This window comes from Python bivittatus, unplaced genomic scaffold, assembly GCF_059951505.1.
Source record: "Python bivittatus isolate LINGU-HERP-01145 unplaced genomic scaffold, Pbiv_v1 ctg000220_np1212, whole genome shotgun sequence".
NCBI classification, from domain to species: domain Eukaryota; kingdom Metazoa; phylum Chordata; class Lepidosauria; order Squamata; family Pythonidae; genus Python; species Python bivittatus.
The window spans coordinates 21824559-21836378 of NW_028277048.1; the positions used below are offsets into that span (position 1 = coordinate 21824559).

The window sequence follows — 11820 nt, forward strand, 5'->3', positions numbered from 1 at the left end:
CAAATACTGTAGGATTCCAAGCCAGGGAACAGTCTTCCAATCTTTTTCATTTTGGAGGGAGTCAAGAAAGCAGTGGTTGGGGTCAACAGGAATAGTACAGAATTTGGAATGGTCTTGCAGAAACTAGTGGGATCTCAACTCAGTCAAGTAGGAATACATTTTGGAGTTCACATCTATTACAACAAGTTTTTGTCATCCTCAATATCTAGGAAGTCACTAATACATAGCATTGGCAGCAGATGTTTCCTCAAATAACTTTGTTTGAAGGGTCCATCAAGCTAAATTCACCTCCATGCAAGTTACCTTTGGATGCACAATATTGCAGAAAGTATTATAAAACATTGACCTACCTACAACATTAGTTTCAATATCTCTCTTTCCTTTCAGCTCCATCTTCAGTGACTAAGAATAGCAGTTGGATTTACTGTGAAGTGCCACTGTGGTCACCAGAAGATGGACTCAACAAGTCCCATCCAGGTGATGTCCAAACAGTGCAGAATTATCTTATTATATATGGAATATGAATCTGCAATATTTGTGTACTCATTTTCTTTACTGTGTTTAAGTGATTATTGTTTTACTGATAAAATGAATGTTCTTGTAGCTGAAGTGAATAGGTGATTGTATTGGTAGGGATTACCTCTGTAGGATACAGAAGTCTTAGCCCTGCCTTATGACTGGAAAAGGTACAGTTAAGCTTTTCCTGTCGGCTCTAACTCCTAGTGACCAGCATGACACTTCATGGTAAATCCAACTGTTGCTCTATCACAAACAACAGTAAGTTTTGTTACCAACTTACTGGCTTGCAATAAGTAGATGATATCACAACTTCTGCTTTCAAAAAGAGTCCTGGAATTGTATTCCCCTGCATTTCACTTCTGCTTTACCAGTCCAAAGTGAGGATACAAAGGTCAGGATGGTAACACTGGCAACAGGTCAAGTTGTCACCAAGCCCATCTTGATGGATTAGAACTGAGTCTACTCTGAATCCACTATGGGCCAGAATTCTGGTCAGAGAAGTGAAGAAGTTTTCTGTTGCATCAATTATTAAAGGGAGGTATGATAACATCTAAAGTGGGAAATGCACAAATTCCAGATATGGTAACACATATCTTTACAGATGAAGACTGTATCATTACAGTGAAGATTGCTGAATGATAATTAAAATGCTTGAAAATGCATGCACCATTTCATCCTCAACAGACATGCATTGTTTATCTCTCCACCACATTTCCAAGTTTTATACTGCACCCATTACTTTGTCAGAGTCTCTTTGTGTGTCTCATTCACTTACATATTGTTCTTCATTATCTCGCATCTACCTTCTCGTGCTTTCACTGTTATATGCCAGTCATGCAGAAAAAAGAGTATCTTGTTTTTCAATATTCATATCCACTGACTCTTTCATTCACTCATCCCGTAAACTCCAATTGCCTCTATTTCTGGTGGAGATATTTGGGCACGTTCCCTTGATAACAGACAACCCCTATTTTGCATACATAATACATAGAGTTGGACCTTGGTTGCAAGACTTGTAGTTTAACTCTTTTGCATAAAGCTAGTGAGAACCCACCACCCCACCACCCCAGAAAACCAGTTCCTTGGTCAAACTGTTCATATTAAGATATTTCTCCAAACATTCAACAGTGGCAAACCACTTTTGTATAATGTCAAGAAAATAGCACGGTGTGCCATGTAAGTAACCAAGACTTGAGCTTAATTTGAAGGCAAAACCTCAACAGATAGCATCTGACCTTGGCTGATCTTAGCTCTGCAAAGTTGGTCCATGGATGGGGGATATCTGGCAATCCTGAGACTCATGGCTAGACTAGGAAGTTTAAAAAGAACATCCTGGAAGAACAAAACACCAAGAAGACTGCATTGTATGCCCAGAAGGCTGCATGAATGCAGTCACTAGGAGGCAAGGGCAACTTCATCCCAGCTCCAGAAGGTAGTTATGATAATTTCTTGTAGCAAAGCAACAAAGAGTTTTGTGACCTCTTCAAGACAAACGTAAGTTTTTAGGGATCACTGTCTTCTTTACATGATGCACTGAGTACTGCTCTCTATAGGAAATTCTGTGAACCTTTAACTGAATAGTGGGGATAGGCATTGGCCAGATAGCAAATCCTAACGTGGCATTATTTTGTGCCAACTCAAGGAGGGATAGAGAGCTCTTTGACTCAATGTTGGGGAAAGAGCCCTCTTTCTCCTGGGGTTGGCACAAAACAATGAAACCATTGGAGTTGCTATCCCCTGTTGCCAATTCCTAACCTGTCTGTGCTACATAGGTTCAGAGATGCTGCCAAGTTGTGTTGCCAATTATTATAGGCAAGGTGACTGTTATTCTCCTCTGGCTTTGCTTCTGTCTCCAACATATCACCAACCAGTGGGTCGAGAAGCCACCAGAGGGACAGTGCAGATGAATGGGGTGAATATGACTTCAGGAGTCTGCCTGGGGCCTATCTAGGCTGTTTTATCAGGCCCTCTTTCCATGCTTTATTTGGCCATCTCCCAAGCTAGACTAATGGGAAAGAAAGAAATCTATTGGAAGACACCAGGGCAGAAATAACCCCAGAAAGAGAGGTGGCAGATCCTGCCATGACTGTGCAATGAGCTACTTCTTGTACACTAGAAGAACTGAAACTGAGCATCCACATCTCTTACTTCAGGGAAAATGAAGAAGTGATTGAAACTGACAAATACAGAGAAACAGGCAAAAAAAAAAAAAAACAGTTCAACATTTCTCATTATTTTCAGGACACTAAAATAAGAAAAAGCAGGGCTACATAAAGTTCAGTTTGACATACATCATTATCTTCAGGACACTGCAAAGAGGAAAAGCAAGGCTATTACATTTAATGTTACAGATCCCCGCTGGTGCCATTTCATAACAGTACTAACACAGAATTCTGCAAAGATCCTCCCTCTTCTCCCCCAAATAAAATGGTAGAGGTTTGCAGTCTTCTCTTCTGCCTTTTGGAAGCTAGGTGACAAGTTGGTGTCAAAAACAAAGAGGGTGGACATGAAAGGAACCCGGGAAACGAAGCACTACGGAGAAGGCAAATGCAGGGAGAGAAATGGCTGTGGCAGAGAGTGGTCATAGGCATACACAGGAGGGTGGCAAAGTGGGGGGCAAGGAATGAATCATGCGTCACCACATCAAGATGCAAATTCTGCCTGTTTCGTACTTGCATGCAATTTTGGTTTGCAAGTATAACCAGGCAGAGCTTGGGTCACAAAGTCACAATACATCTTTTATCACTCTGGCATTGTCATAGTTCGGAATGGATGTCTATGGTCAGGCTGAAATAAACTTGGCAACCAGAATTTGACAATTTTTGGAATGGGAGTTTCTTCTCAGGAGCCAGTCATCAAATTAGGCATGAGGAATGTCACAGTGGATCAGGATACAGTTATTCCATCAAGATTTCAAAAATCTGGCAAGGATATCTTTGGAGAAAGAAAAGTGTTTGGAAGGAGGGCCAAATGTTCAGGCTGAGATCTTAATTTGGCAACCTGTTAGCAAACCCTTGAATAATAACAGCTGTTGTGGTAGCCAACACAATCTCAAAGCCCCTGAGTTTATATTGGGACACACCTTCATATCTTGGAACGTATTTGATACCAGGATTCACATGAAGGAAATTTCAGGTGAACCCCAGCCACAGAGTTTAATGCTTTAGGGAAGTAATATTGTTGCAAGACAACCAATACAAGGCAAACAATATCATACTATTAAAGGCCTCTCCATAGTTCATATGCTATCCCCCCCCCATCTTGAATTGGTAGAAAACTATATTGGCTTAAAATTTGCTGTCCCCATTTGCCAACCCCTAACCTACCTGTCTTGCCTGTATTCCCACTCACTGCCAGTCCCCTGACTTCCCTCCAAGTTAATAAGTGAGATAATAATCCTAATAGAATTCCTACATCTTGAGGCTGTGCCCAATGTGGGAAACTTAACTTTTGACACCAGGACAACTAAGGACAGCTTAAGCCTGTCTCACTGGGGATGAGATGAAGACAATGTAATGGGGATGCAAAAAACAACAACAACAACAAAAAATCAACAAGGTATGCTTGGGCCAAGGTTCCACAAAATTAGGAAAAAGTCCTAAAGAGAACTCAGTTTATTAAAGGGAGGGAAGATGGCTGGGCATCAGCAAAGAGCTAGTAGGGCCAGAGGTTACTCTGGAATAGGGAGACATTAAAATGTACGACTAGGAGTCCTTCACATTTTTCAGAGATGGTAGGAAAAGAATGAGTCTGAGGGAGCAAATCTCTCATGGAAATATAGGGTGCACCTTGATGATCCCAGAGCTCCATATGAGGCTGCCTAAAGCTGAAGAAAAAGAACCATCTCAGGGAGGAACAGATGTTACTGGGTGAGCTGACAGAAGAGAAAGTGGTTCTAAGAAGTCAGCAGGAACTATCTCCAGAACACCAGTCATGACATCCCAAGTGATGACTGAACAGCTTCTGAATCCTGAGTATTTTTCATATTACATTGTAAGAACATTGATTTATACAAGGAATGACTTCTTGTTACCCAAATGAGATGAAACTTATCCTAAGCAAAACTCTTAACCTAAGTAAAACTCATGATACGTTTTCCTCTGTACTCTGATGGAACAGAGGGACAGTCAACAGAACTGGGAAAGATAGGTTGTTCTCTTTTGAGATAATGGTCTATTGGAATAGTGAATAAAATAAGATAGGGCTTATTTTATATAGAGTTCTAGTTGAATGAGAAGTTTCTCTTCCAGGGAAGCTACAGTAAATGGGATGGAAGTCTCCAAACAATACATGTAGGTGCCTGAGTATGTACAGCAAGTAGATAGCTAATCTGTGTATATAGGCTATGATCAGGCATTACCAGATCCCCACAAAAACTGAAGAGGCAGTGTGAGCTTCACATAACTAACCAAACCAAAAAGACTGTAGAATGAGCTTGTATGTTGTAGAAATTTGAGGATCAGGGTACTCAGAGTAAACTCTACAACAGGCAGAAGGCCCATATGTGCCTAGCAAAGAAGATGAGATCTGAACTTGATGTAATTTCTAAAAGAGAGAGGTTTCTGATGGGACTAGGCACATATAACAGCCCAAGAACAGTCAGAAAGGCCTAGAGAGTCTAACTCCTGAGTAATCAGTACAACTGTAATGGAAGGCATGTGCGAGGAGGATACTGGAATGGAAGATCAAGGCTATCAGGAGGGAGGGAGTGCATTCCAGGAGAGGGTACAAGACAAGCGCTTTCCCAGCCCGCAACAAGACCGTGAGAAGAAGAAGAGGCTTAGGCTAGCCCCTCCCTAGAGTCTCACGGGGTATATCCACTAGTGTGATGGAATGGTTTGTAGAAGGCCGCGCTCGGGGAGATAAGCATTTCCTTAGTCCCCACCAGGAGCATGGGAAGGTTAAGAAGATGAGACTGGCACCACCCTAAGGAATTCACGGTGTTTTGGCTGGCTGGCTTGGGAAGTGTAGATTCAGTCTGGAGAGGTTTCTGTCTGAGAGGTTGAAGCTAATAAATGCAACAGAACTGTATCTATACTGTCTCGTGGAGTTCTTTGGGCTGAACCTGATGACCAGTTGCTTTAACATAGATTTAGTCTGGCGAGATTCTGTCTTTAGGGTGTAAGCAAATAAAGGAACTGTACTGGACTGAACTGTCTCATTGTTGTTCTTGGGCTGGGCCTGACAACAGCACCTGGAACGAGTTTAACCAAAGGAATCTGGGAAATGGCACTAGATATATCTAGCAGTTTCTGCACACAAGGTAGGCCCAGGCTGGAGAATACTATGGAGCATATCATCAAATCAGTCACCTTGGAATTGCAGAGAGGCAGAGACACCTGTGGATGGTTTCTGGGCTGCAGAGATGGTACCAAAGCAGAGGCTATAAAGTCATCCAGCAGAATGTCTAGGAAGGAGTGAATGTAGTGGACGGTGGACTAAGATGTATCTGGATGGGAGAGGGGAAACTTTGGAAGCATGACATGTTGGTATGGAAAGGTGCAATTGGCAGCCAAAAAAAATTGGATTTAATGTTTTAATATATGGCAATTACTCATATTAACTATATAATTAATTAAATTTAAATTAAATAACATCAGACCTAGTGCTTGTTCCAGTTCTGCCTATTAAAGGTAAAGTACAGTCCTTGGCCAAAAGACCCAGCACACTCTTGTTCCAGGGGCCAAATTGTTGGTTTAGGACTGAGGAGACCTAAGTTCAAGTCCACCCTTAACCATAGAAACCCTTTGAGTGACTTGGGCCAGTTCCTCTCAGCCCAACATGCCTCATAAGATAACCATTAAGAAGAATAAAAGGAAGGGAGATCCCCTTCAAGAAACCATCTTGAGTCTTGGAAAAGTAGGATATACACCTAACTAACTAGTAAATAAATAAATAAATAAATCCAAAATATTCATCTTCCTCTAAATGCTTGGGCGACAGTCCTAATTATTTTGAGAAATGTTTCATCTGACAAAAAATTTAGACCACAGATAGATTATCTTTTTGATGCAAAGCCTTTCATTTTTTATATATATTAGTTGATAGCAGTGGCACCTCTGAACCTCTTGCCCTTTTGCTTACTTCTCCATGGCTTTTTCTTCTTTTCCTCCCCCCCCCCTTTCTTTTTTTCCATTCCAGTGTTCACAGATCTGCTTTAGCACTTCCCTATCATCACTGTTACCAGAAGCACTTCAGCCTACAGTATCACTTGAACACATTCAGGGCAAGATGAGAAGGGACAATGTAAGTCATGAACAAATCCAGCTCTCAGCCCCAAGCAGAGGGGAGCATCTGTGATGGCAGGGATGATAATTAAACAAGTATTGGGAAGAGAATTAATAAAAGCATTGCCCCGCCTAATTGCAAAGACATAATAGCTCCAGAGTGGTAGTCTCTCCTCGGCTCCCCCCAAATATCCTGCAAGGGAAACAGCCACCTTGGGTGTTGTTCTCACCACTGAGATGGCTGCTGTTCATGACATTCATATTTCATGACACAAGGACCATCCTATGCCGCCTGGTGCTGCCAGACAAAACTGATCTCTTGATGTTAATTGACCAAGCTGATTCAGACCCACTTGATATAGAAACTCCAGGATGGGGGCTTGGGGGCGAGGGAAGACACATTTCAAGACCTGACAGCATCTCAGCCTCTAAAGTATATAGCCGGGCAGTGAAAGTGTTAGTAATTTATAATCCTTTCAAAAACTAACAAAAATCTACTGTTATCAGCCACAATGAAAATTGATAATCATGCACCTACACAATCCGTTAATTCTCTACAGAGACCAGGACTTTAAAATGTTCCACTCCTTTTCTTAAGGATGGAGAACTTAAGATGAAGTTAGGAGAACAATTGACTGCAGAGGCACATAGTTTTCAATGGTTTTCATGTGTGCAATTAAAAGAAAGATTTGATATAGACAAGAGGGTAACTGGAATTGAAAAAAACATAACATGGAGTTTGAGAATGAGTTATGTACAAATGATGAACATGTAACTGCAAACATGTATAAACCTTTGTTAAGATTTGAAACTGAAGGGGAACAGGTTAACGATAGTATGTTAAAATGAGCTACCAATTTTAGCTATAGCATACAGATGGATACATGGGAAAGAATGTAATTGGATAAAATTTACGTTGTGTTATAATTGAGGAGAAAGTTTTTATAAAAAGGCGTATTGTTGGTACATGACACCAGAAAAACTATCAAAAATGTATAAAGGTACCTCAAGTCAATGGAAATGTGAAAAACGTGAAGGGACATTTTACCATGCATGGTGGACTTCTGAAAAAGCCAAGAAATTTTTGATACAAATGCATACAATAAAACAAAGAATTTTAAAGATTAATATTGCAAAGAAACCCTAACTTTTTTTATCAGGATTTATGAATACTGAATTAGAAAAAGCCATACAAGATTATTTTTATATGATAACAGCATCAAGATTATTATATGCACAAAGATGGAAGAGTATTGAAATTCCCACAATGGAGGAATGGATCATAAAAACTGTCAGAATTAGTGGAAATGGTAAAACTGACCTGTTTGGTCAGGGAAAAAACAAGTGCCTTTTTTAAAAGACTGGAAACCTTTTATGGACTTTTTGCTAAAAGAAGAAAAAAGTGAAATGATGATTTATGGATTTAATGATTGAAAAAGATGAGAATTTAGTATAAGGTTGAAGGATTTTTGGAAGATATAAGAGGGAGGGGAGACGATGGGTTTGTCAATATCTGTTGAAGAGAAGATTGAAAGTCATATTTCTTAACTTTAGTTTTCTTTCTTTTTTCTTTTTTTCTTTTCTTGCACCTTTTTCTTTTTTTTTCTTTTTTTTCTATCTTTTTCATTAGATTTGTCTTTTACTTTATGTAAAATTTTCAAAAGATATAATTTTTTTAAAAATGTTTCATTCCTTTCACTTTGGAAATTGCCCCCATTCATCCAGAATTCATTCTCAAAAAGCATATGAGATGGTTAGAAATCTGGGTATCCAATCTGGACCTCCATTCCTTCTGATTCAGTCTGATGCCAGCTTTAATCGTGAAATCCAAGAGTGGTTCTGAACAGCTCCAACATCAAATGAGAAACAAATTTAATTCTTGATTCACTGTGTACATGAGTAACTTCATTTTAATTATTTTGGTAATCTTCAGCACCTTCTCCTTGGATACTCAACTACTTGCATCTGAAGACAGTAAAGTTTAATATTAGATGATAGTCTATGGGGATTTGGACTGCTTTCTAAATACAACATTTAGGTAAGATACTGGATTTCAATAAATACACTTAAATATCAGAAAAATAGGGAATACTAAATTACCATTATTTTTAATGTATTTTTATTTCATTAATCCATATACTACTAAAACTCTCATGGTGTTTTTCTGTTTGTACCCTCAAGTTAGCCCAAACGGTGTACTATACTGCAACAATTTTTGGATCAAGGTACCTATAACCCTCTAACTTAAAGAATACATAAAAATCTGGGACCCATTACTCTTGTGGAATTGAAATTTCCATGATGTTCAGACCAGTTTCATTTGCAAAGTTGTCGCTGTTGTAGCATCCCCGTGGTCACGTGATCATGATTTCTGATGCTCCCTGCCAGCTTTCCACAAGCAAAGTCCGTGGGGGAGCCAGCAAGGATTCAGAAGTAGCTCCTACTCCCACTGCTTTTTTGCCTGCCCACGATCATTCTGTTTATCTGGTAAATATTGACTTATTATTGAAGTTTGTTTGTCACTACAATTATTTTTCTATTTATGATATATACTCTTCTCAGATGATCATGGAACCATCCCTCATTGGGGTAAAAAAAATATGGTCAGCCTAAAATTTAACATTCGTTCTGGTCACATCAGACTGCACTACCTTTCTCTCAAAGGATGACCCAATGGGTCACAGGGTTGTCTAGTAACACCATAAAATTACACACTAAGCCAAAAAGGTTTTATTTGTCTCAAACATCAGATCTTGGAAAACAATGTGTAAAATCAAACAACAGGCAATTGTGGAGTCCTCGGGGTTCTCTGAGCTTGGTTGTTTTCTTGTAGACATTTCGTTACCCGGCTAGGTAACATCTTCAGTGCTGAAGATGTTACCTAACCAGGCAACAAAGCATCTGCAAGAAAACAGCCAAGCTCAGAGAACCCCGAGGACTCCAGTTCAACCCTGAGCTACACATATTCTCTTCTATTGGCAACAGGCAATTGTTGTATAAAAGTTTATACATGAGGTATTACTACTGTGCCTAGTTTCTATAAAACAGACCTTTTAGACATGCATTAAAAATACCCAAATCATATAAATGTGTGTGTGTGTATAGGCACTTAAGCACACACACACATTTTTAAATTAGACGCCAGCTGTCCCCAGTTTGATACCCTCCTCATATTTTGGACTACTGATTGGAATTGATTGGGAGAAGAAATAGGGAGCTGATTTCTATTGGGAAAAACAGAATTTTTCCATTCTAGTTCTGCGTATCTTCTTATACTGACAAGCAAATATTGCTCCCACTGGAAGACTTCACCCTTCATGTTGCCCACAAGAAGATCCAGTTGTAATCTCACCCTATGAAGCAGTTCTACCTTATGGACGTTGATGAAGTTCTTTGCCCAAGGCAGCAGGTTGGTTACAAGGGAGTTGAAAATGCTCCTCAGCAAGCGAAATGCAAGGGACCCATGCATCCATGGGATTTCTGGCTCCAGGGAAAATCCAAGCACAGTTTCTGGGAAGAGATGCCAGTATGCACATTGTGAGTGGGTAGGAGTTGGTCAACATGGCCATACATCATCCAAGGACATCAACTGATGTAATCTTAACCCAAAGATCAGCCAAGACACAGGCCTTTTCTTTTCCTGGCTTTTAACCACCTTGTCTGATGAAAAATTCTAGGAATTTGAAGGGCTTGCAATTATTATAAAATGAACATATTGGCCCAATGAAGGCACTGCCTCTCTAGATATTGGATTACTTACAAAAGAGAGGAAATCCCCTTCCTCTTAACCATTCTTATTGCTCTCCACAGGCCCTGTCTGCCCTTGCAATTAAGTACAGCACCCTCAGGCCCTGACAGGGCAAATTTCCATCCTAGGCCCCATGGGACTGCCCTTATCTTACTCCCAGCCCCTGAAAGACATAGGCCTAAAAGGGCATTTTCCCACTTATTCCATTTTCTCCATTGGCTGGTGATCTGCAGCAACAAAACCAGAGGAGAAACCCAATCAACTTGCCTATAGGAATTGGCACACACACCAATCAGAGTAACACCATTCTGCAGTGCAGGGTTGTCCAAGAGACTGTGTCAAAAAAGCAAAGATGGCGGTGATTGATGTTTTGGACACTCCCTCCCTCCAAACAGTGCTGCTTCAGTGATTTGGAACAGATGCATCAGATGCAGGATAGGGAATTACAGATTTAATGCTAACATTATTTTGTGCCAACTCAGTATAGGTAGTTACCACTCTAGCTTAGCAGTCTGGAAAGGCTCCCAGTCTCCTTGCTTCTAGCTCCCACCCTGTTAGGTCACCTCCAGCCCATGTCCCTCCATTTCTTCATCTTCATTCTTACGGAGTCACTGCCAACTTTTTGCCAGTTTCCTCCCTGCCATCATCAACCCTCCTTACTGGACAACAGCAATGGCATTCAGCCATTGCATCCTTATTTTCCAGATACCCAACAAAGTAGGGTTTTCAGTCAAAAGAGTAAGCTCTACATCCCTCTATTCCTTAGTTCCAAAGAAGGTTTCTGTACCCCAGAATTATGAGACCTAATAATATTCAGGGTGAATAAAGATGATGGTATATATGTTGAATGTATGAACAATATGTATGTATAAATAAGGGAAAAATCTCTAATATCAGCATATTACTTCAAAGAAAGACAGAGGGAGGGAGGTGTCTGTAGGGCACTTCTAGGCAGCACAATGCCTTTGAATAATCTGGAATACTAAACCAATGGATCTCTGTCTTCTGCTGAACACACAACACACACACACACATAAAAATTTGGGGGGGAGGGCGGGTGAGTATAAATAGACATTGCATTACACAAACAGCCTCAGTCTCCAGTGATTTCCTTCTAAGATCAGGAAATAACCAGAGTTGAGGGCATTTAGTATCTCTTAACCATGTATCAATTCTCCTTCCACCTACTTATCTCATACTGAATAAACCAGAGCATGTCAGAAGCCAAAGAAAACAGAAAACAAAATGAACTCTATCAATCTATGTACACACAGAGAGGTACACAGATAGGCATGCATGGAGGGGGAGGAGGAAGAGAAGGGAAAA

The 11820-nt window shown here is 40.2% G+C and overlaps 1 protein-coding gene across 1 annotated transcript in view; it reads right to left on the minus strand.

Moving 5' to 3' along the window:
* TAC3 (tachykinin precursor 3) overlaps positions 1-11820 on the minus strand; it is a 36189-nt gene that overhangs the window by 23700 nt on the left and 669 nt on the right. The window contains exon 2 of the mRNA XM_025172529.2: positions 10117-10256. Within this exon, the coding sequence (XP_025028297.2) occupies positions 10117-10256 (140 nt within the window). The remainder of the gene's footprint in view (positions 1-10116; positions 10257-11820) is intronic.